The 23,811-nt window shown below is 50.1% G+C and overlaps 1 protein-coding gene across 1 annotated transcript; it reads left to right on the forward strand.

Moving 5' to 3' along the window:
• The first annotated feature begins 795 nt into the window (after positions 1 to 795).
• Positions 796 to 15,509, forward strand: Dennd4b (DENN domain containing 4B). The gene is made up of 27 exons (XM_059265754.1): positions 796 to 1,610; positions 2,128 to 2,380; positions 2,631 to 2,700; positions 2,895 to 3,064; positions 3,137 to 3,381; positions 4,352 to 4,418; positions 4,510 to 4,568; positions 4,732 to 4,876; positions 5,104 to 5,279; positions 5,414 to 5,514; positions 6,048 to 6,263; positions 6,725 to 6,870; positions 7,159 to 7,298; positions 7,382 to 7,508; positions 8,427 to 8,633; positions 8,925 to 9,053; positions 9,887 to 10,079; positions 10,675 to 10,854; positions 11,376 to 11,764; positions 11,918 to 12,040; positions 12,219 to 12,388; positions 12,471 to 12,612; positions 12,803 to 13,033; positions 13,993 to 14,119; positions 14,211 to 14,376; positions 14,454 to 14,518; positions 14,611 to 15,509. The coding sequence occupies exons 1-27, from the start codon at positions 1,294 to 1,296 to the stop codon at positions 14,754 to 14,756; spliced, it is 4,500 nt and encodes a 1,499-aa protein (XP_059121737.1). The 5' UTR covers positions 796 to 1,293; the 3' UTR covers positions 14,757 to 15,509.
• Positions 15,510 to 23,811: the final 8,302 nt, after the last annotated feature.

The raw sequence follows: 23,811 nt of genomic DNA on the forward strand, positions 1-23,811 counted from the left end.
TGGAGTTAAATCAGGAGGCTGACGCTGACTCCTGGCTTCACCTCTCAGATGTGGCGAAGCTCGAGCTAAATTTAGCTTGAGTTGGGGCATGTGTGTCCAGAGGCCAGGTTAAGAAGAGAGCCCGCTTGGCCCCAGTTCTCTGAGGAAGAGTGGGAGGTTGAATAAACTGTGCATCCCGGAGACATTGCGAGTTACCTCTGCCTTGCTCAGGCTCCTCGGTGTGGGGTTTGCCTTGGTCTCAGGCTGTGCTGGCACCTTCAACAGTGCTGCCCCCCTCCCATCGCTACCACACACCCATAGGCTGACTTATGCTGAGCAAGCTGCAGCTTCCCCTTCGCGGGGCCGTTTCAGGAAGTAACCTCCTTTCCCCTCCGAAGCACTCTCCCAGCCTCCAGCCCCTTGCAAGCCACCCACCAGGCTCCTTCCCACCTTCAGCACCCTGGGGCACCTCAGGACTCTTGGGGCTCCCACTCCCCAGGGTCAGGCCATGGAGGCAGGTGAGAAAACAGTTACCGATAGACTGTTGTGGGCCTGATTCTGTCTGCGTCTGGGTGGCACGGGCATGGAATGGCTGGAGCTGTCTCCCATAGTCCCTTTGTACCCAACTGCAGACACGTTAAGGATTCTGGAGATGGGAGAGCCCTGGTTGCTTGGCCAGATAGGTAAAGTTAAGCTAGAAAAAAAAAAGATAGCTTGTCTGAGCAGAAGCTAAATTTTGGGTTTTGCAAGCCTTCCTAGAAACCGGTGGGGTCTTCTAAAAATGTAAGGATGAATGATTTAAGAGCATTAGCTGTGTCAGAAGGTTCTTGTGGTGTTACTGCCAGAGCAGGAAGGCCAGAGACCTGTAAAAAGGCTAAGGTTGGAATGATGTGATAGTCAGAGTGAATGATACCATTGCAGGCCTTTATAGAAAATACTGTGTTCTCTGAGATGTAATTGCAGGGAGTGAAGAGGGGCAGGCCTTTAAAGGAATAGGTGAGTAATATGTCAGATGTGTGTTGTAGAGTGGAGTCTGGGTTCTTTGGGAAGAGAGGGCTGATGTCACTAAGAAGAAGGGACCTAGTGGTCTCTAAGGAGCTGTGGTGGGATGTGAGAGTGTGGTGATGTCATAGGTGGGAGAGTTCAGGATTGGCTGATCATTTATCCTTTCCTTAGAAGAACTAGGAAGAGGAAAGAAGGGGGGGGGGTCCATGGGAACCATGGGAACACTAGCCTCTGGTTGCCGTGGGAACACTAGCCTCTCTTGCTTTTTCTCAATTGACCATTCCAGATGCCGTGAGTGAAGGGGGGGCCATGGCAGAGGAGCGACCTCCTCGGTTGGTGGATTACTTCGTGGTGGCTGGGCTTGCAGGAAATGGAGCACCTATACCTGAGGAGACCTGGGTTCCTGAACCTACTGGGCCCCTGCGCCCTCCCCGGCCAGCTGACCCTATTACAGATGTGGCGGTCATCGCTCGAGCACTGGGCGAGGAGGTGCCCCAGGGCTATACATGCATCCAGACTTCTGCTGGTGGCCACCCCTTGGAGCTCAGTGCTGGGCTCCTGGGTGGAACTCAACCAGTCATCTGCTACCGCAGGGGGCGTGACAAGCCCCCCCTCGTTGAGCTGGGGTGTGTGCCCCTATCCATGCTGGCACTAGGGGAAGCTGGGAGGGACTTTTGAGTGAGCTAAGAAGAGGTAGGGATATGGGTTGAGAGGAGGAATATGGGAACAGTGGCAGGATGGGATAGAGGTCAGAGGGGAGGGGCTTACTGCCTCTACTGCGGCTTTCTAGCTAGTGACTGTGTCTTCATCTGCAAAACGAAAGCAGTGTCTCCTCGCTGGCTGGTTCAGAATCTCAGATAGGATGAACCATGTGAGGAACTGAGCAGAGGGACTCTCTCGGTTCTTAGTGCTTACTCGACAACTGTGGAGGGCGTGGCTTGAAGGGATGCTTCCTGCCCGAGAGGTAGAGCCAAGGCAAAAGAAGGCAAGGATCTTAGAGGGCAGAGCTCTAAGTAGGAAGTGGTGGGCCCTACGACCAGGCTTTGGCAAGGCTGAGAGAGAACATGGCTGGTTTAGGAGGCCAGGTGTGCAGATCCGGTGTTTCCATCCTGACCTCCTCCTGTCTCTGCCCTCTGTGCCAAGGGTGTTCTATGAAGGGAAGGAACGGCGCAAACCTGGCTTCCAAGTCCTTGACACGACACCGTATAGTCACTCAGCCAACCTGGCCCCTCCAGGCCCTGGGCACCCCCGCACCTACCTCATGTACCGGCGGGCAGCAGAGGGGGCAGGGTTGCATGCCCTGGGCATCACTGACCTTTGCCTGATTCTGCCCAGCAAGGGTGAGGGCACTCCTCACACTTACTGCCGGCTGCCCCGAAACCTCAACCCTGGCATGGTGAGTGGTACTGTGGTATTGAGAGCTAAAACCTGGGCCATTAGTGTAAGGGTGTGGACATGGGGAACAGAGGGTCTTTGGGGACCAAGGCCTCTGTCACCAGGGCCGGATCAGAGGTGGCTTGGCTGGGGGAACTGGAATTAGGGTAGCTCTGAAGACAATAAACAACCGAAGGGTGGTAGAGAGAAGACGGACCCCAGAAACCTTTGTTAGTGATGTGTCTGCTTATCTCTTGTCATTTCTGGGGCAGTGGGGTCCAGCAGTGTACCTGTGCTACAAGGTGGGCCTGGCCAAGGCCAACACGCTGGTGTATGAGGCAGGTGAGTGCCCTCTTTGTCCTGCCTATCCTCGGACCCTCCATTCCTCTGCTTGGTGCCTCTTGGTTTGGTAACTTGGGCCATCCCAGAACTTACTTCCCCTTGCCATCTAGCCCTTCTCTGGGATCCCCTAATTTCTTTACCTAGAATCTAATGGACCTCTTCCCTCTAATGGGTGCTTTTCTGCTGGGTCGTAGAGCTGCTGGGCCGCTACCCAGAGGAAGACAATGAGGCATTCCCTCTGCCTGAGTCAGTGCCGGTCTTCTGCCTGCCCATGGGAGCCACTATCGAGTGTTGGCCTGCCCAGACCAAGTACCCGGTGCCTGTCTTCTCCACCTTTGTGCTCACGGGTGCTGCTGGTGATAAGGTGGGTATGTGGAGTGTGGTAAGGGGTCCACGCAATGCAGAACCCATCTGATTATCCCTATACCTCTGCCAGGTGTATGGTGCCGCCTTGCAGTTCTATGAAGCGTTCCCGAGGGCCAGGCTGTCAGAGAGGCAGGCACGGGCACTGGGCCTGCTGAGTGCTGTGGAACGGGGCCGGGCACTGGGGGGCCGAGCCGTGCGCAGCCGGCGAGCCATTGCTGTGCTGTCGCGCTGGCCGGCCTTCCCAGCCTTCAGAGCCTTCCTCACCTTCCTTTACCGCTACTCCGTCTCAGGCCCCCATCGTCTGCCCTTGGAAGTGTGAGCACGGCTCTCCTGACATTGGGGAGTTATGAGGCATTAGAGAGGATAAATGGGAGACATGAGAATGGAGTTGGGGGGGGGATTACGCTGAGCACCCAGCGGACAAGACTGCAGTGTGGTTATAGTTTGTCCCTTTAAGCCACTGGCTAGAGGTAAGTGGAGCCAAGAATCTAGCCTACGGGCTGGAGACATGGCTCAGAGGTTAAGAGCACTGGCTATTCTTGCAGAGGTCCCGAGTTCAATTCCCAGCAACCACATGGTGGCTCACAACCATTTGTAATGAGATCTGATACCCTTTTCTGGCATGCAGGCAGAACACTGTGTACATAATAAATAAATCTAAAAAAAAAAAAGGAATCTATCCTACACTTGTTAGTTGTTGGGTCTTGGCTAGGTCTGTGTCTGCCTAGCACAGATCAGTGTCTTATTTTTATTTATTTGTTTGTTTGTTTATTTACTTATGAGACAGGGCTTACTACATAGCCTTAGCTGGCCTGGAACTCTCTACATAGACCAGGCTGGTCTCAGAGTCACAGAGGTTTTTGTTTTTGTGTTTTGTTTTTTTTAACAGGATTTCTCTGTGTAGCTTTGGAGCCTTTCCTGGAACTCACTCTGTAGCCCAGGCTGGCCTCGAACTCACAGAGATCCGCCTGCCTCTGCCTCCCGAGTGCTGGGATTAAAGGCGTGCGCCGCCACGCTCATTTTATTTATTTTTTATTTATTCGTTTTAGAGAAGTTCTCATGGTAGCCATGGCTGGCCTGGAACTCATTGTGTAGATGAGGGGATTTCAGGCAAAGGAATCTCCTCTCTAATGTATATAAGATCTATGTATAAAGCTGACCCAAGTCAAGGAGGAGGGTCCAGGGAGGAATGGGGTTTTTGAGGCTAGGATGAAGAGAGAGTGTGTGAAGGGACAGGACAGGGGTGGACTGAAGAGTCAGCCTCACCTCTCTCCTCTCTTCCTAGGCACATCTCCCACTTCGTTCACAACGTCCCGTTCCCTTCCCCACAGAGACCACGCATCCTAGTGCAGGTGAGAGGTGAGCCTCGGGCTGGGCTAGGAGACAGGAGAGGAGGTGGCAGGGACTGGCCATGAGCATCCTGACCTGTGGCTCTTTCCCCAGATGTCCCCCTATGACAACCTGCTCCTCTGTCAACCTGTCTCCTCACCCCTGCCCCTCAGGTATGTGCCTAAATGGGGAGTGGGACCTCTGATGACCTGGGGTACAATAGGAGGCATGAGTCAGAGCAGTACAGCTGTTGAGACCTTTGCAGCCTGGCCTAGGTGGTGTCTGTGTCCGGCTCCCGAGTCTCCGGTGACCCTTTCCTCCTCTTACTTCCTACAGCGGTGCTAGCTTTCTGCAGCTGCTGCAGAACCTGGGCCCCGAACTGGCTATTACGTTGCTGCTGGCTGTGCTCACCGAGCACAAACTGCTGGTGCACTCGCTGCGGCCGGATCTGCTCACCAGTGTCTGCGAGGCCCTGGTCTCAGTGAGTATCACCTCGTCTAGGCTACTTCTCCAGAACGCCTGCCTTTTCTGGGGCCCCTCCATCCAGAACTGGACTCTCCTCCTTTTCCTCCCTTAGGGAGAGGGTTTCCAGTCTCTCGGCCTGGCTGTAGTTGTTCAAGATTAACTCCAGTAGTTTCTTTCAATAGGCCTCACCTCCCCAAGGCCAGGGCCCCTGTGCTCACTGGTTCTCACTCCTTGGTGCTCTAGATGATCTTCCCGTTGCACTGGCAGTGCCCCTACATTCCGCTGTGCCCGCTGGTGCTGGCGGATGTGCTGAGTGCCCCTGTGCCCTTCATTGTGGGTATCCACTCCAGTTATTTCGATCTGCATGACCCACCTGCTGATGTCATCTGTGTTGATCTTGACACCAACACACTCTTCCAGTACGAGGCTAAGTATCATTTGGGGCCTGGGAGGGGAGCATGCAGGGGCTGGTGTGTGGGTTTCTTAGTGACTCAAAAGGGGTTTTAGGCTTCAGAGAAGCCCCAGCATCCTTTCTCCTTATGTCATCTCTTAGAACGGAGGAGAAGAAGCCCCTCTCTGCTAGGACCCTGCCCCGCAGACCATACAAGCTTTTGCTAGCCACGCTGACAAATCTGTACCAGCAGCTGGACCAGAGTGAGAAGCCTGTGTGGGCTTGGGAGGCTGGAAGCTGTGACTGGCTTCAAATCTTCAGTTTGAGGGGAGGGTCCAGGGGGCAATAGGTCTTCTCTGAAGTGGTTAGGGGGGTTGGATTTGGTGGGCGTGAAATGAAGCTAGAGGCAGGGGTAGGGAAGCAGCCTTCCTGAGCCCATCAAGAAAGCTGAGCCTGCCTGGCAGTGGTGGCGCACGCCTCTAATCCCAGCACTCGGGAGGCAGAGGCAGGCGGATCTCTGTGAGTTCGAGGCCAGCCTGGTCTACAAAGTGAGTTCCAAGACAGCTAGAGCTGTTACAGAGAGGAAACTCTGTATGGGGTGGGGGTAGGGGGAGGAGGGGGAATTGAACCTGTCACTGGAGAGACTTGAAACTGGTGCCCAACTGTAAGTTTTTAGTGACTCCTGGTGCAAGATCTGTCAGAGGCTGGTTTTGGGGATGGAGACATTTGTATGAAAAACAGGGTGGGGCAAGCCCTGTGGATGCTAACCTTGACTCTCAGACATATTGATTCCCAGCGTACACTGGACCAGAAGAGGAGGCCTCCCTGGAATTCCTGCTGACAGACTATGAGGCAGTGTGTGGCCGCCGGACACGCCTGGAGCGGGAAGTCCAGGGAGCCTTCCTGCGCTTCATGGCTTGTCTGCTCAAAGGCTACCGGGACTTCCTGCGCCCTCTCACCAAGGCCCCCTCTGAAGGGTCTCGAGATGTCGACAACCTTTTCTACCTTCAGGGTAAATAAAGAGAGTCTGTCTTTGTAAATGGTTTTGAGGGAGGGTATGGTTAGGGGGCTGGGCTCCATGAGGAAAGTGAAAGGGGGTACTCTATCTGCTGGGAGTGGAAGATTGCTTATTCCTCCTCTCTTCTGGTCTTGGAGGCAGTTAGGGTATACAGGTGAATGTGTCCTGCTAGCTGGGAGCCCTTGGCATAAGGTGGACGTAGTCATCCTGGTGGTGAGCAGCACTCAGGGTTACAGGTCGGTTGCAGGACCTGCCCTTGGAGAATTCCCAGTCTGCAGCAGTAGATTTAAACAGATAAGGAAGGGACTCTGTGGAACTGTGGTGTTGGAGAGCTCAAGTGCTCTGTGGGAGAGGTGTGACTAAGTGGCGAGAGCTAAGAGCTGGCTGCAGGGAGGAGAGGGCTGTGGTAGCTAGAGAGCTGTGGTAACCCTTCAGACCCACTCTCACCCCCTCAGGTTTCCTCAAGTCCCGGGAGCGCTCCAGCCACAAGCTCTATGCTCAGCTGTTGCACACACAGATGTTCTCGCAGTTCATCGAGGAATGCTCTTTCGGCTCTGCCCGGCATGCTGCCCTGGAATTCTTTGACTCTTGTGTCGATAAGGTATTGAGCATTGTCCACCGAGTTCCTCCTGCTTGTCTCTGTTATCCCCAGGCCACTATTAACTATGCATCTCAGCTGTGACGGTGATGGGCTGCTGGAGTGAGACCAGGCACAGCCTGTTCAGCAGCCGTACATGGCCGGCTTCATTTGCTTTACTAGCCTTTCAATCTTGACTCTCCTCCGGATGGAGCCCCAGGACTCCTTCCCCGTGAATGTGTTTTCCTGGGAGAGGCCATCTTCTGGGGACCCTGGCTCTGTTAACTCTTACTCTTTACCATCCTGTTCCAGGTCCACCCAGAGCAGGAGAAGCCTGAGCCAACACCTCTCGTGGAGCTGGAGGAGCTATCAGGAAGTGAGCTCACCGTCTTCATCACACCCCCGGAAGAGCCCGCAGTGCCGGAAGGCAGTGAATCTACCCCCCAGTACTGGTGAGAGTCTTTTCCTTTCACCTGTCCCGAGGCCCAGGCTCGCGCCTGTGTTAACTGCTCCCATGTTGCCTCTGTCTCTCCAGCTATGATGGGTTTCCAGAGCTAAGAGCTGAACTATTTGAGTCTCCTCAGGAACAGCGGGGAGCCCTGCCTGTGCCGGGCCCATCCCGTAGTGCCCCCAGCAGCCCTGCGCCTCGGCGTACCAAACAGGTAACTAGCAGTAGGCCCCACAGGGGAGCCTGGCACAGTGGGTATTGCTTCATGGTCGAATGAGGACACTAATGGTGCTTATCCCATAAAGCTGCTGCGAGGTTTACGTAAGCTTGGTACATAAAAAAAATCAACAAAACAAACCAACAAAAAAAAAAAACCCACACAGTACAGCCAGGCATAGTGATGCATGCCTTTGATTTCAGCACTTGGGAAGCAGAGGAAAGCAGATCTCTGTGTTCGAGGCCAGCCTGGCCTATAGAGTGAGTTTCAGGACAGCCAGAGCTGTATAGTGAGACCCTGTCTGAAACAAACAACAACAAAACGTTAGCTTTTGTTACCATTGTCATTTACCATCCTCCTCCTCAGGAGGAGCTGGCTACATCTTACAAGGTGCCCACTCATGCTCCAGGGCCAGGCTACTCTACCCTACTGAGGCTCCCAGGAGGGTTGTAGCTTAGGCAATGCCTCAGCCCTCTTACATCCTTAGAACACAGACTCTGTCTCAGGAAAAGTGTTGCTTCTCACACTGCTCCTACACTCAGGAGGTTGAGGCAAGATCTGGTCCAGCCTAGGCTGTATGACAAGACTCTATCTCAGAAAAATATCAAAATAAAGAAAAAGATCTAGGGGGCTAGAGAGATGGCTCAGCGGTTAAGAGCACTGGTTGCTCTTCCAGAGGACCTGAGTTCAATTCCCCGCATCCACATGGCAGCTCGCAACTGCCTGTAACTCCTGTTTCAGGGGATCTGACACCCTCGCACAGACATACATGCAGGAAAAACACCAACACACATAAAATACAAATAGATAAAAGATACCTGAATTAAAAAAAAAAAAAAAAGAAAAAGAAAAAGAAAAAGATCTGCTCTGGCCTTGGCATCGTATTTACCTTGGTGTGTCCCTTGCCCCACCTAGGAGATGAAGGTTGCCCAGCGAATGGCACAGAAGTCAGCCACTGTGCCTGAGCTGTGGGCCCGGTGCCTACTAGGTCACTGCTACGGACTGTGGTTCCTGTGCCTGCCTGCCTATGTGCGGTCGGCACCCTCCCGGGTTCGAGCACTTCATACAGCCTACCATGTGTTACGTGAGATGGAGAGCAGTAAGGTGGTGCTCCCTGATGAGGTAGGCACTCACTACCTGTGTGTTCATACCCACCCCTAACCCTAGCAAGGATGTGCAACTCTAGGGACCACGAGAGGGAAACTTGGTGGATGGATGGGCAGCCCAGAGTGGAGTAGCTGCGCCATCAACCAATCAGAGCGCATGAGCACACAAAGCAGTGGAGACCGCAGGGCCTGGAGAGCAGCAGGAAGGAGCTGCAAGGAGAATTGGGGGCTGGAAGAGGGTCCTTGCTTGAGGCTTGGGGATTTGGGTTGGAGGAAGTCCCTTACGCCTGTGCCTCTCTGGGCCTAGGTATGTTACCGGGTGTTGATGCAGCTCTGCTCACACTATGGGCAGCCCGTGCTGTCCGTGCGAGTCATGCTAGACATGCGGCGGGCAGGCATTGTGCCCAACACCATCACCTACGGTTACTACAACAAGGTACTTAATTTGGGGCAGGAGGTAGGATGCAGTCTGTTGTGAGGAGACAGCTGCGGCTGTCCCCATTCCTTGGTCCTGTGGTCATCGTCAACTTTGGTGCCTCTGTGTTGCCTTTGTGCAGACAGAAGGTTTTTTTGTTTGTTTTTCATTTTTGTTTTTTTCAGACTTAGATACCTTGATTCTTATTTACAACAACCGTACACTCCATGCCAGACACTGTCCCAGATACATTACACACTTTAAATCATTTTATCTCCACAGTGTCCCCGGGCATAGAGTGGTTCATCCCTGTATTATAGGAATTGAGGTTGCAGAGAATTCGTAACTTGCCCCAGGTCCCACGGTAAACAAGTTAGGGAGTCAGAATATAGGCAAAATTATATCCAGAATTCAGCCTCTTAACCACAATACTAAACTGTCTCCTATTTTTCAGATAAGGAAACTAAGTAGTCAAGCAGTTGAGATTATTTCTCCAAAGCCATTCAGTTTATAAATAGAGTCTACCTGGGCAGGATGATGCACAACTTTAATCCTAGCACTCAGGAGGCAGAGGCAAAGAGCATCTCTGTGAGTTCAAGGCTATCCTGGTCTACAGAGTGAGTTCCAGGGTAGGCAGGGCTACATAGTGAGACCCTCGATAGACAGACAGACAGATGAATAGTAGAAGCTAGATATACTTTTCTCCATTACTACTGATAATGCCTCTTTGGTGCTCCTGTTTCTGGGTGAGCTATTGGCTAGATCGTCCTAGCCAGCATGTTTGGAGAAGAAAGTAGTCCCTGGGGTTCAGGACAGGAGGTAAGGCATCACTAGGTGGGCACTATGATTGACAGGCTGTGCTGGAAAGCAAATGGCCATCTGGTACACCGGGTGGACGCCTACGCTGGGCCAAGCTCCGGAATGTTGTCTTGGGGGCTGCTCAGTTCCGCCAGCCCTTGAAGGACAGACGGCAACAACAGCAGCAGGGGCAGCGGCAGCAGCAGCAACAGGTGGCCGTGCACCAAGAGTCGGGCATCTCTCAGACAGGTGGGTAGGGACTGGCTCTGAGATAGCTGTGGTGCCAGACGTGATGGTTCACACCTGCAGTCCTAGGGCTTGGGAAGCTAAGACGGGATGATTGATTGTTGCAAAGTCAAGGCTACCTTGTGCTACATAGTGAGTTCCAGGGCAGATTGGAACATATAGTGAGAATTTGTATCAATAGAAAAAAAATGGCTCAGGGAGGTTGGGGGGGGGGGGTTGGGGGAATGGCGCAAGCCTTTGATACCAGCACTCCTGAGGCAGAGGCGGGGTGGGGGTGGGGGATGGGGGGTGGGGGGTGGGTGCAGATCTTTGTCGTTCCAGGCCAGCCTGGTCTACATACAGAGTGAGTTCCAGGACAGCCAGGCTACACAGAGGAACTCTATCTCGAAAAACAACAACAACAAAGACAGGGCTGGATGAGGTAGTTAGGTTCTGATGAGGAGAGACCCAGAAAACTAGGACTGGCGGGCCTTTCTGTGTGTGGACACACTGCATTTGTTTGGTAGTTTCTACCTGGGAGAAACTCTGCAAAATCCAGGTTCAAAGGGTGTGTGTGTGTGTGTGTCAGTCTGGGGCTAAATTCTTGTGCTTTCTACAGAGCCCTGTCTGGAGCGCCCCTCCGAGCGCCCCTCCCCGACACGCCCTCTTCAGCGCCAGACTACTTGGGCAGGGCGAAGTCTGCGGGATCCATCCTCACCCCCCGGGCGCCTGGTCAAGAGTGGCAGCCTAGGCAGTGCCAGAGGGGCACAGCCCACTGTGGAGGCTGGTGTGGCTCACAGTGAGTAGTACCCTTATCTGACCTTCCTTCTTCCTCCCATTGAGCCTTCCTAACAACTTTTCAGCGAGAGGGGAGGACTAGGGCCATGATTAGGGTTAGCTCCATGTAATGGTTAGTGGTCCTGTAGGCTCTTGAAGCAATCTTGCCTAAATGTTATGGTGAGTTGTGATGCTAGAATTTGTTGGTTTATATAGTTTTTCATTCCAAAAATTTTATTGTATGTGTATGGGTGTTTTGCCTGCACGTATATTAGTGTATCACCTGTATCCCTGGTGCTCATGGAGGCCAGAAGAGGATGTCAGATCCCCCGGAACTGGAGTTACACATGGTTGTGAGCTGCCATGTGGGTGCTGGGACTAAAGTTGAACCAGGTCCTTAGGAAGAGCAGCCAGTGCTCCTAACTTCTGAGCCATCTTTCCAGTCACTGATGCTGGAGTTTTTGCTGCAGGAATTGTGTTTGCTTGGGAAAAGAGCAGCTGGAAGAGTGCAGGGCTCCATCTTTCTTCTTTTTTGACCTGCAGTGATAGAGGCCTTGGGGGTCCTCGAACCCCGTGGATCACCAGTGCCTTGGCAGGATGGAAGTCTCTCAGACCTGAGTCTGACCGGGGAAGAACTGGCACCTGGAGGAAGCCCAGGGGGCTCAGGCTCAGCCCTGAGTGCCCAGTCCACTGAGACCCTAGAAGGGATAAGTGGGCGGGGCCCCAAAACTAGTGGATGTCAGGAGGAAGTGGGCACCCCCAGAAAAGGCCTGGGCGCCCGCCTCCAACAGCTTCTCACTCCTTCCCGCCGCTCCTCTGTCTCTCGCATCCCCCCACCCGAGTTACCCCCTGACATGCCTCCTGCGGCCCGCCGAAGTCCCATGGATAGCCTTCTGTGGCCCCGAGAACGCCCTGGATCCACTGCTTCCGAGGTAGCCAATGGGAGAAGAGATACTTTACTATCAGGAGGGGAGGGGCTGCTGACTGGGAGAATGCCCCTAAAGGTGACTGAGAGAGACTGAAACCAGCGTTCTAAGTGAGAGGAACAAAGGACTAGCTGACTGTGCTTTCTCTTGTAACGGCAGAGTTCCGCTTCTCTGGGCAGTGAGTTGGATCTGTCAGAGTCTTCTCTCAGCAGCCTAAGTCTACGCCGCTCCTCCGAGCGCCTCAGCGACGCCCCTGGACCTTTCCAACCACCTTCCCTGGAAGTGAGCATACCCCGTCCACACCATTGTGCTCATATCCCCTCCTGGAAAGGCAGGAGGAGGGGAGCAGGTGGAAGGTGGCCTGGCTGGGTTTTAGAGATGGAAGGGGCAGGGAAGGACATTGGGGTTTGGGGCCCTGGAACTAAATAAGGCTCGTTTCCTGGGGTCTCCTTGCCTGCAGATTCTGCTGTCTAGCTGCTCCTTGTGCCGTGCCTGTGATTCACTGGTGTATGATGAGGAGATCATGGCTGGCTGGGCACCGGATGACTCGAACCTCAACACAACTTGCCCCTTCTGCGCCTCTCCCTTTGTGCCCCTGCTCAGTGTCCAGACCCTTGATTCTCGACCCAGGTGCCCAAGGCAGGAAAAGTGCTGTGGGAGGGACAGGCGGACGGTGCTCCAAGAGCTGACCCCTCCTGCTGTTCCCCTGCAGTGCCCCTAGCCCGAAGTCTGCCCTTGCTGGTGCCAGTGGCAGCAAAGATGACCCTGTCCCTGGGGGGCCTGGCCCTGTGCTCAGTGACCGGAGGCTCTGCCTTGCCCTGGATGAACCCCAGCTCTGCAATGGGCACATGGGGGTAAGGGCTGGGCGATGAGGAAGTGGGAGTGTGTTGTCTGTTGAGGGGAGGTCGAGGGGTGGCAGGTAGATGGGCATTGAGGACCAGGGGCATGCGAGAGGCGTTTGGACTTGCTGAGTCATTGGAGACCAGCCTCTGGTTGTGGCCTTTAGTACGTATGTTCTGACTGTTCTCCTACTCGTGCCAACAGAGTGCTTCCCGGAGAGTGGAGAATGGGGCATGGGCATACCTGAGCCCTCTGGTGCTGCGGAAAGAGCTAGAGTCTCTGGTAGAGAATGAGGGCAGCGAGGTGTTGGCATTGCCTGAGTTGCCCGCTGCCCACCCCATCATCTTCTGGAACCTCCTGTGGTATTTCCAACGGCTACGCCTGCCTAGTATTCTACCAGGCTTGGTGTTGGCCTCCTATGATGGGCACCCCCAGGTCAGTGCCCTGATGCAGTCCTTGCCTCCTGAATGCTTCCCTCCTCACCTCTCAGTTCTTTTTTTTTTTTTTTTTTTTTGAGAACCTCTCAGTTGTCTCCTCGTCCTCTCTGTCCTTGGCAGTGTAGAAAAGACGTTTTTCCAGGCAGGTTTGCCACTCTGACCCTCTTCCATTTCATCATTTGTCAAATGGCATAAGCAGTAACCTAATAGGATAGTGTAGGCAGAAGTTTCTGTCCCACAAGCCATTCCCAAGTAACTGGCATGGAGACTTAACATTAATTGTAAATGCTGGGCCGATAGCTCAGGCTTGTTACTAACTATCACAACTTAAATTGACCCATTTCTATTAATGTATTGCCACATGGCTTGTGGCTTTACCTGCCCTCCAGCATGTCTTGTCCCCTCTGTGTTTCCTGGTGACTCCTCTGTCTCCACCCTTCTTCCTACAATTCTCCTAATCTGGCTGTCCCTCCCAATCTCTTCCTGCCCAGCTATAGGCCAATCTGCTCTTTATTAATCAATGAGAATAATACATATTTACAGTGTACAGATTGTTCCACAGCAGGATAGGTACTTAATGCAGTGACTAGTACCTAAAAAATGGTTCATGTTTTTCTGTTTATTCCACCAATACTTATTGCATACATTTTAGGGTTCAGATGCTAGGTATGTAACAACGTAAAACAAAGTCCTTATTCATAAGAACTGGGAGATGAGGATTTCTTACCTCGGGACATGGTGGCTCCAGTCTTTAATCCCAACACTTGGGAGGAGGCATTCGGGTAGATCTCTGTGAGTTTCAGGCCTGCCTAGTCTATATAGTGAGACCCTGTCTCAAATACCAATAACAGCAAGAATAAGTTCTTTGCCTTTCTCTTTTATTATGTCCTGTAATGTTTCTCTGTTTCATTGTCTGTCTTGTCCTCTGCTTCTCATTCTGAATTTTTCTTATCTTAGCCCTCCCAGGGACCATCTCCTTGGCTAACCCCTGATCCAGCCTCTGTGCATGTGCGTCTGCTATGGGATGTCCTGACCCCTGATCCCAACAGCTGCCCACCTCTCTATGTGCTCTGGAGGGTCCACAGTGAGTTGGTACTTGATCTAGGAGTGAAAGGGGTAGGCTCCTCACCTAGAGAGTTTGGTGATCCTGGTAAACCTTCCTTCCTTTTATCCAGGCCAGATCCCACAGCGAGTAGTCTGGCCGGGCCCGGTACCCTCATGTCTTAGCTTGGCATTACTGGAGTCAGTGCTGCGCCATGTCGGACTCAACGAGGTTCATAAAGCTGTTGGGCTCCTGCTGGAAACTCTAGGACCCCCTCCCACAGGCCTGCACCTGCAGAGGTATGATGTTCTCTTAGGTGGCCCCTGACCTGACCTTTGCACGTCTCTTCTTTGACATTCCTCTATGTTCACTACAGGGGAATCTACCGTGAGATCTTATTCCTGACAATGGCTGCTCTGGGCAAGGACCATGTGGATATAGGTAAGGGTACAAGTAGATGCTGAAGAGATAAGGGGTGTGGGACCAGACATGAGAGGAGGTCCTCATGCATCAATTTCCATCCTCTACCGTAGTGGCTTTTGACAAGAAGTACAAGTCTGCCTTTAACAAGCTGGCCAGCAGCATGGGCAAGGAGGAACTGAGGCAGCGGCGCGCACAGATGCCTACTCCCAAGGCCATTGACTGCCGAAAATGTTTTGGAGCACCTCTGGAATGCTAGGGACCGTTAAGCTCCCCTCTCCCGCCTTGGGTGGAGAGGTGATGAAGAGTGGATTCTAGACATAGCTTGACTCCCTGTTCCCTTCACAGAGGAATTGGAAACAGGCTGTTCAGCCATAGGCTCCAAGTGGAAATAGCAGGAAGAGGGACTCACTGTTACCAGAAGTCACAATTCCCCTATCTCCAACCTGCCCAATTTGTTCATGCTGATGTTGGGGAAAGCTGGGGAAGTTGACACAGCCCCATTCTTTCTCCATCCTATTCCAGGGACTCCTTTCCAGGGTATCCTCAGATCTGCAGTGCCCTGGTAGACTTAGAAGTTTTTGTTTTAAAAAACAACTGGAAAGATGTAGCGCTCCTGAGCCTTTGCCCTGAATGGAAGGGAGGGATTTCATTCCCCACCTCTCTTCCCTGACATTGCTGAAGGAGCGAGCCCAAGGCAATCTTAGTGTTGTATTTTATTTAGTTATTTATTCTGAGGCCACAGCTCCCATACTTAGGAGATTTTCAAGGAGCGTAAGAAAGAAGGGAATTAGGTTTGGAGCTCCTTGAGAGCCGTGCACTGGGACACAGAGGAGCAGTCCCAAGCTTCCCTAGGGAAGAACTGGTGCCTCTTCTAGTCCCGATCCTTCTTGTCCACTCCACCTTGGGGAATGCCTCTCCCATCCATGGCCTTGACCTGTGCAATAAGGATTGTTCTCTGCAAAGTTTTGTTGGATGTAAATATAGTAAAAGCTGCTTCTGTCTTTTTTTTTCCTCTGCCTCCTGTTCTCTGGATTTGGGGTGATACCTTATTTTTCCTGTCTGCACATTCTCTTGGCTGCCTTTCCATTCTTTGTAACCATCAGGTACATCCTAGCCACTTGGTATAGAGGGAGTCGTCAGAGCAGAAGGGTGAATCCAATGCTGGCTATGGTGGTGCCAGTCTGTGTGGCACTTCCGGCCCTCCCACACAATCACCCCCTTGTCCCTCATCTGTACCCCACACAAAGGCTCCATTCTCTGGGGGCCCTGAGCTCATCTTTGCCTTATTTCCTCTCCTCCTGTCCCCTCCCTGACCCCAGCTTCTCCTGTACCTTCACAAAGATGATAGCTCTCCTCACTCGTTGCCATTGCTCTTGTATATCAGAAGCCCTGGCTATCATCCCAGCTCTCCTTAGTTGCTCTAGCTCCAGACAGTGCTCCTCACTGTGATCTGAACTTGGAGGCGGCCATAGGAAGAAAGAAGCAAGGAGTAACAGTCTTGCTGTGTGAATGCCAGGGAGATGGGCATCATTTTTCTTCTTTCTTTTTTAGATTATTTTATGTGTATATATGGTGTGCGTGTGCGTCTGTGTGTCTGTGTGTGTCTTAGAGTATATGTGTGCACCACATGCATGCAGTACCCACAGAGGCCAGAAGAGGGTGTTGGATATTCTGGAACTAGAGTCACCATGTGGATGCTAGGAACAGAACCCAGATCCTCTGCAAGAGAAGCAAATGCTTTTAACTGCTGAGCTGTATCTCTCCAGTCTTCAACTCCTTTTAAAATTGTGTGTGTGTGTGTGTGTGTGTGTGTGTGTGTGTGTGTGTGTGTGTGTACCACATATGCAGGTGCCCACAGCAGCCAGAACAGGGGGTTGGATCCCTTGGAGCAGGCAGTTGTGCGCTAGCTGCCTGATGTGGGGTGCTGGGAACTGAACTTGAACTGTGAAAGATCAGTAAGCACTCTTAACCGCTGAGCTAGCTAGCTAGCTCCCCAGGCATCATTTTTCTAGTCTCAGGCCCATCTGGAATTTTCTCTCTTTTTCCTGTATAGTGAAATAAACACAGGAAACAACTCCTAGCAGAGCAACAAAGCCAATTACCAAACAGAATCAGCTAACCAACAAATGCCTTGGGGAAGAAGGTCAGGGATTTTCATGGAGGACATGATTTACATAAAATGTTAGGGGAAATTCCTAGGAAGTGGTGATCGGAGGATGAAAAGAATGCAGGTTAGGGGTGGTGGCATACCCTTTTAATCACAGCGTGCTGGTTAGAGCCAGGCGACCTGTGAGTTCTGTGCCAGCCTGGTCTACATTGGGAGTTCCAGGCTAGCTAGGACACTTCAGTGAGAGACCCTTTTTTTTTTGTGTGTGTGTTCCTTTTAATTATTAGGACCTGAAGCCAAGAACCCTTCCCATTCAATCCTGAGGATGCTTTTCCAGTACCCTAAAGGAGTAAAGAAGGGAATAAGGAGTTTCAGAAATTTTGTCTTGCCAGAAGGTGGTGAGCATGCCTTTAATCCCAGCACTCAGGAGGCAGAGGCAGGTGGATCTCTGACTTTGAGGCCAGCCTGGTCTACAGAGTGAGTTCCAGGACAGTCAGAGCTACACAGAGAAACCTGTCTCAAAAAAAAAAAAAAAAACACACACACACACACACACAAAAAAAAAAAAACAGCCGGGCAGTGGTAGCGCATGCCTTTAATCCCAGCACTCGGGAGGCAGTCAGGTGGATCTCTATGAGTTCTAGGCCAGCCTGGTCTACAGAGTAAGATCCAGGACAGGAACCAAAACTACACAGAGAAACCCTGTCTTTTGTTTGTTTGTTTGTTTTTGTTTTTGTTTTTCGAGACAGGGTTTCTCTGTGTAGCTTTACGCCTTTCCTAGAACTTACTGTGTAGCCCAGGCTGGCCTGAAACTCACAGAGATCCTCCTGCCTCTGCCTCTCGAGTGCTGGGATTAAAGGCATGTGCCACCATTGCCCGGCCTGAGAAACCCTGTCTTGAACTCCCCCCCAAAAAAACCTAGAAAAAAACCCAAAACATAATAATAACAATAAAGAATAAAATTAAATAAATTCTGTCTTACATTGCACTCAATTTCTGATCAGACTACATCGTATGTGTGTGTGCGTGTGTGTGTGTGTGTGTGTGTGTGTGTGTGTGTGTGTGTGTGTGTGTGTGTGTGTTTTGCTGGTAATCGAATCTAGGACCTTATACATACTGGACAAATGTTTTCATCCTATCCTGAACTTACGCTACAGCACAGCTGTCCATTTTTTTTTTTTTTAAAGCAGAGATTCAGAAGGCCAGGGGCCTTCTGAATGCTAAACTCTACCATTGAACTATATCCTAGTCTTCATGTGTCCTCTTAAAATAAGTTTCTGTTTATAGTGTGCTTAGCACTGCATTGGGCTATAGCAAGACAGTTTTAGAGCTCAGTCCCTCCCCTAGAAGAGTATAGAGGGGTTTTTGTTGTTTGTTTTGATGGGGTGGTTTCCAGACAGGCTTTCTCTATGTAGCCCCGGCTGTCCTGGGACGCGATCTGCAGATCAGGCTGGCCTCAAACTCAGAGATCCACCTGCCTCTGCCTCCCCAGGCATCAACCAGTAAGTATAGAGTCTCACTGGTCTAGAGCACTCTTTTCTGGGTTCAGGCTGGCCTGGAACTTGCTATGTGGTTAAGATGACCTTGAAGATCCTTCCTTACTTCCAAGTGATGGAATTCACAAGTCCTCTAAAGAGAACTACAGGATTTCTTAACTAAAGGGATAACTGTGGTTAGAGAGTTGTATTGAGGGCAAAGGTATGCCCAAATTACCTGACTCAACTTCTCTTCCCAGACTTTGGAGTATACAGGCTGAAGGATAACAGATTAAACAGCTAATTAGCAAGTTACTGCTGTGTCTGGGGGGTGGGAGGTATTTTGTCATGTAAAGAAGAATTATATAATTTACATGAAAGCTGGACCTGGTGATACAGACCTGTAATCTTAGCTACTCCAGAGGCTGGGTAGGAGGATTACAAGTTTTTAGGGGCCTGCCTAGGCTCCAAAGTAAGTGCCAGGCTAGTCTGGACCTCTTAGTTACCACTCTTCTCTCAAATAAAGCCCACAAGACAACTTAGAAAGAGCTATGGCTATAGTTTAGTAGTTCAATGCCCTGGAGCAGATGGTCTGTACAAAATGCTAAGCATGCTCAAAAACGTTGGTTTCTTGGGGCAGAGAGATGCTCAGTCTTTAAGAACACTCGCCGGCCGGGCGGTGGTGGCGCACGCCTTTAATCCCAGCACTTGGGAGGCAGAAGCAGGTGGATCTCTGTGAGTTCCGGGCCAGCCTGGACTACAGAGTGAGTTCCAGGAAAAGGCGCAAAGCTACATAGAGAAACCCTGTCTCAAAAAACAAAAAACAAACAAACAAAAAAAGAACACTCGCATAAAAACCAGAAAAACAACCTATCTCAAGACACCTCATTCCAAATAAAGGGTCTTGCTATGTTAAAAAAAAAAAAAAAACAAAAAAAAACAAACACTCACTTTTGCCGAAACTGAGGTTTGGTTCTCAGCACCCATATGATGGCTCACAACCAGGGGATCTAGTTCCAAAGGAACTGACACTCTCTTCTGATCTCCTTGGGCACCGGGTATATACATGGTGCACACACAAACATACAGACAAAATACTCATAAACAAGACCTTAAAAAAAAAATCTAAAATTTTTCTAGATTAAAAAAAAGTTGGGGGCTGGAGAGATGGCTCAGCGGTTAAGAGCACTGGCTGTTGTTCTTCCAGAGGTCCTGAGTTCAATTCCCAGCAACCACATGGTGGCTCACAACCATCTGTAATGAGATCTGGCAAGTAGGCAGAACACTGTATACATAATAAATAAATACATCTTTTTTTAAAAAAAAAAAAAAGTTGGCTTTAGAACCTGGAGAGTGTTTGTTGGCACTGGGTGGAGCTAGGGGAACCCCATGGAGAAAGGAGCAGCAGGATGGCAGGAGCCCAAGGGGAGCCCAGGGGTCCGTTGCATGCACCAAGAGCACCACCCACAGAGTCGACTAGGCAGGGCTCATTGGGGATCATGGAGACTGAAGGGACAATCAAGGACCCTGTGTGTTTCTGGCCTGGGTCCTTTGCATTTATTTTGTGGTTGTGTGGCTGGGTGTTCTTGTGGGGCTCCTGGCAGTGGGAGTTGGGGGTGTTGGTAATCTGAGAACTACTCATATTCCAGAATCCTGTGCTCCCCCAGCCTGCCTTCAGCAACTCAGCTCTGGCAGCCACATCATCGCCTGTAGTTGGTTGTTTTTACTCTTTGCTCTTTGGGGGCCCTGCACCCAGCTCCCAAAGAAATACATTGAGACTTATTCTTACTTATGAATGCCTGACCTTAGCTTGACTTGTTTCTAGCCAGCTTTTCTTAAATTATCCCTTCTACCTTTTGCCTCTGGGCTTTTACCTTTCTCTATTCTATATGTCTTTCTTTACTTCTTACTCCATAGCTGGCTGTGTGGCTGGGTGGCTGGCCTCTGGCATGTTCTTCTCCTCCTCCTCTTTTTCTCTCTCTTCCTTCTTCTCTTGAGCCTAGATTTCTTCCCCTATTTATTCTCTCTGCCCCACCTGTCCCTCTCTCCTGCCTAGCTATTTGACTGCTCAGCTCTTTATTAGACCAATTAGGTGTTTTAGACAGGCAACGTAACACAGCTTTACAAAGTTAAACAAATGCAACATAAAAGAATGCAACACATCTTTGCATCATTAAACAAATATTCCACAGCATAAAAGAATGTAACACATCTTTAATAGTCCACAACAATCACGAGCTGGGTGTAACCTTTATAACCCCCTTGCCATTATGGCCCTCTCTTGTGCCCACTTAGAGGTGGCCTTTCATGCCCCCCACACACACACACTTGTGTGAGGTCTGTTGTGTGCTGTTAACTTTGTCGCATTCCATGGCCCTCAGATCACCACAAAAACCCTAATGTGGTGTCTCTGAGTCTCTTGCCTGCTCTTGGGACCCCTTTCCTTTGGGTTGCCTCATTCAGCCTTGATGTAGGGGTGTCTACCTAGTCTAGTGTTGTTGTTGTTGTTTGTTCTTTTGTGCCTAGTCTCCTTGTAGCTTGTTGTGCCCCTTCCTGGTTGTCCCTGGGAGGCCTGCTCTTTTTTTGGTGGCGAGGTAGAGGAGGAGTGGGTCTGGGGGAGGTGGAGGGAGGGCAGGTTGTGTTGCATGGGAGAGGAATAACAGATTCTAGAGAATGTGAGTTCAGTTTCTAGCACCCACATGAGGTGGTTAACAATTTCTTATAACTCCTGCTCTAGAGGATCTTGTACCCTACAGCACCTGCACTCACACATGTGCATACTCACACGCAGACACATTGACTTTTGTTTTGTTTTGCTTTTTGAGACAGGGTTTCTCTGTGTAGCCCTGGCTGTCCTGGAACTCCCTCTGTAGACCAGGCTGGCCTCAAACTCACAGCGATCCACCTGCCTCTGCCTCCCAAGTGCTGGGATTAAAGACAGGTGGCACCACCATCCAACCACACACACACACACACACACACACACACACACACACACACATTTTTGAAAAAGTTGGTGTGCTGACTAAGGACCTCTGTAAATTTGAGGCCAGTCTGATCTATATATTGAGTTCCAGGCCAGTCAGGCCTACATAGACTGTTTAGAAAAAAGAAAAGTTAGTCTCAGGTCTACAATCCACACTTAAGGGTAGGCCCCATGCCCAACCAACACAAAATGAATTAAATGGTATCATTGAAGTTTTTTTTTTTTCTTATAATGCTTTGATCATTTTTTGTTCTGTTTTGTTTTGAGACAGGGTTTCTCTATGTAGCCCTGGCAGTTCTAAAACTTACTCTACTCTGTGAACCAGGCTGGTGTTGAACTTGGAGATCCACCTGCTTCTGCCTTTGGAGTGCTGGGATTAAAGGTGTGTGCCACTACTTCCCAGCCATTTTTTTTTTTTTAACCTTATATCTTTTGGTTTCCAATTTTGTGTTTTTCTGGAATTTGTGTGTGGGAGTGTGTGTTTCTTGTGTTTTTCCTTTGGTTATTTCTTTTCTGTTTGTTTTGTTTTATGCTAGTATGGTTTGTTTTTATTTTACTTTTTAAGATGCCTGTTTTTGAGAGAGGAAAAGAAAGGGTGTGGATTTAGGTGGGTAGGAAGGATCTGGGAGGAGCTGAGGAAAGGGAAACCACAATTAGAATATATTGTATGAAAAGAACTTTTTTTTTTTTTTTCTAGACAGTGTTCTTCTGTAGCCCTTACTGTCCTAGAACTTGCTCTGTAGACCAGGCTGGCCTTGAACTCACAGAGATCCACTTGCCTTTGCCTCCTGAGTGCTGGGATTAAAGGTGTGCACCACCACTGCCTCCCCTCCCCAAGCCCCCCCATGCATGCACGCGCAAAAAAAAATCTATATTCAATCTTTTGAAAAAAGTCAGTTTCACAGAGAAAACAGAGCTGGGCACTGGAGAAGCAGAGGCAGGAGGCTGACTACAAGTTCAAGTCAAATAGAGATATATAAGGAGATTAAAAACAAAAACTGAAAAACTACCAAACCAAACCAAATCAAAGTCAGAGTTTATACAGGACAGATTCACATCCACTACAATTACAGTTGAGGCCCCGTTTACTTTTCCTCCTTAGAGCTTGATTGCTTCTAATAGAAAGTCCATGGCCCTTTCTTTATTTTGTTCAAAGGCATTTTCTTAGTGCTTGTGTTCCCTTCTTTAGGTTGGTATCATCCTCTACCATGTTTCACATGTTTTTTAAAGCCTTAAAGGATGAGCCTTCAGATAGCAGTCAGTGGTGATGGACAAAGCTTGTATTAAGAATTGACTCTGGGGCTGGCGAAATGCCCCAGCAGGTAGAGGCACTGGCTACCAGTCCAAGGGCCTGTTTTTTTTTTTTTTTTTTTTTTTTTTTTGGTTTTTCAAGACAGGGTTTCTCTGTGTAGCTTTGCGCCTTTCCTGGAACTCACTTGGTAGCCCAGGCTGGCCTTGAACTCACAGAGATCCGCCTGCCTCTGCCTCCCGAGTGCTGGGATTAAAGGCGTGCGCCACCACCGCCCGGCTCCAAGGGCCTGTTTGATCCCCAGGATCCATGTGGTGGAAGGAGTCCTCTGACCTCCACAGACACACTGGGGCATGTTTGCCACACCATCTACAAATTAATAAAGAGTTTACTCAGTAAGAGCGATGGGTTTGTCTCTTTCCCTGCAATATCCCCACCAGATGGACTAACAGGAGCCAGTGCCTGGCGTAGTGTAGAGTAGGACTCCTTTAAGAACAAACACAAGGTCTACACTAGGTATTTTGGCACATGTGGTCAGTGACTGAAAATAGCAAAATCTGAAGATGGAGTTAGCATATAAACAAGCTGAATTTGGAGCTAAGATTGTGAAATTGATAGAACATTCTCCGTTGCTGTTTACTATATGTATCAAATATCACATTCTTTTTATAAAAGAATAAAGTATAAAATTTTGTGTGTATGGGTGTTTTGCCTGCATGTGTGTCTGTGTACCACTTGTGTGCCTGGTGCCTGAGGAGGCCAGAAGAGGGCATCAGATCCCTAGATTACAGATGGTCATGAGCCGCCACGTGGGGGCTAGGAATTGGGTCCTCTGGAAGAACAGCCAGTGTTCTTAACTGTTGAGCCATCTTTCCAGTCCCAAATATTACATGCCTGTTGTTGGCACTGCCCTGAACATTTAAGATGTGGTTTTTTTGTTTTGTTTTGTTTTGTTTTGTTTTGTTTTGTTTTTTCGAGACAGGGTTTCTCTGTGTAGCTTTGCGCCTTTCCTGGGACTCACTTGGTAGCCCAGGCTGGCCTCGAACTCACAGAGATCCACCGGGCTCTGCCTCCTGAGTGCTGGGATTAAAGGTGTGCACCACCACCGCCAGGCAAGATGTGTTATTTTATAATACCAACAATAACCATGAGTTATATTCAGCATTTTCATTGTATAGCTGGGCAAACAGGGACATAGATAACAAAAAAGTAATTTGCACACATACAACAATCATAGTACTGGTAAGATGCAGAGCCAAGATCTAAACCTAAGTACTTTAACTCAAGGTCATGTTATTTATTCTTTTGGACACAATACTAGAGTGCAAACAAATTTTTTGTATGTTTGTTTAACCTTAAAGTAAGAATTAGGTGTGTGGTCCAGGTGTGATAGCTCAGTATTGTAATCTTAACAGTTGGGAGGTTGAGGCAGGAGGATTGCCACAAGTTTAAGACCAAGTTGGACTACAGAGTGAGTTCCAGTTTAAAACAAAA

The sequence above is a fragment of the Peromyscus eremicus genome, chromosome 6 (genome assembly GCF_949786415.1).
Source record: "Peromyscus eremicus chromosome 6, PerEre_H2_v1, whole genome shotgun sequence".
NCBI lineage: Eukaryota > Metazoa > Chordata > Mammalia > Rodentia > Cricetidae > Peromyscus > Peromyscus eremicus.

Coding starts and splice junctions, on each gene's coding strand:
- Dennd4b (XM_059265754.1), top strand. CDS start 1,294: ATGGCAGAGGAGCGACCTCCTCGGTTGGTGGATTACTTCGTGGTGGCT. Junction 4,877..5,103: donor TCTGCGAGGCCCTGGTCTCA/GTGAGTATCACC, acceptor TTGGTGCTCTAG/ATGATCTTCCCGTTGCACTG. Junction 14,377..14,453: donor ACAGGCCTGCACCTGCAGAG/GTATGATGTTCT, acceptor TGTTCACTACAG/GGGAATCTACCGTGAGATCT.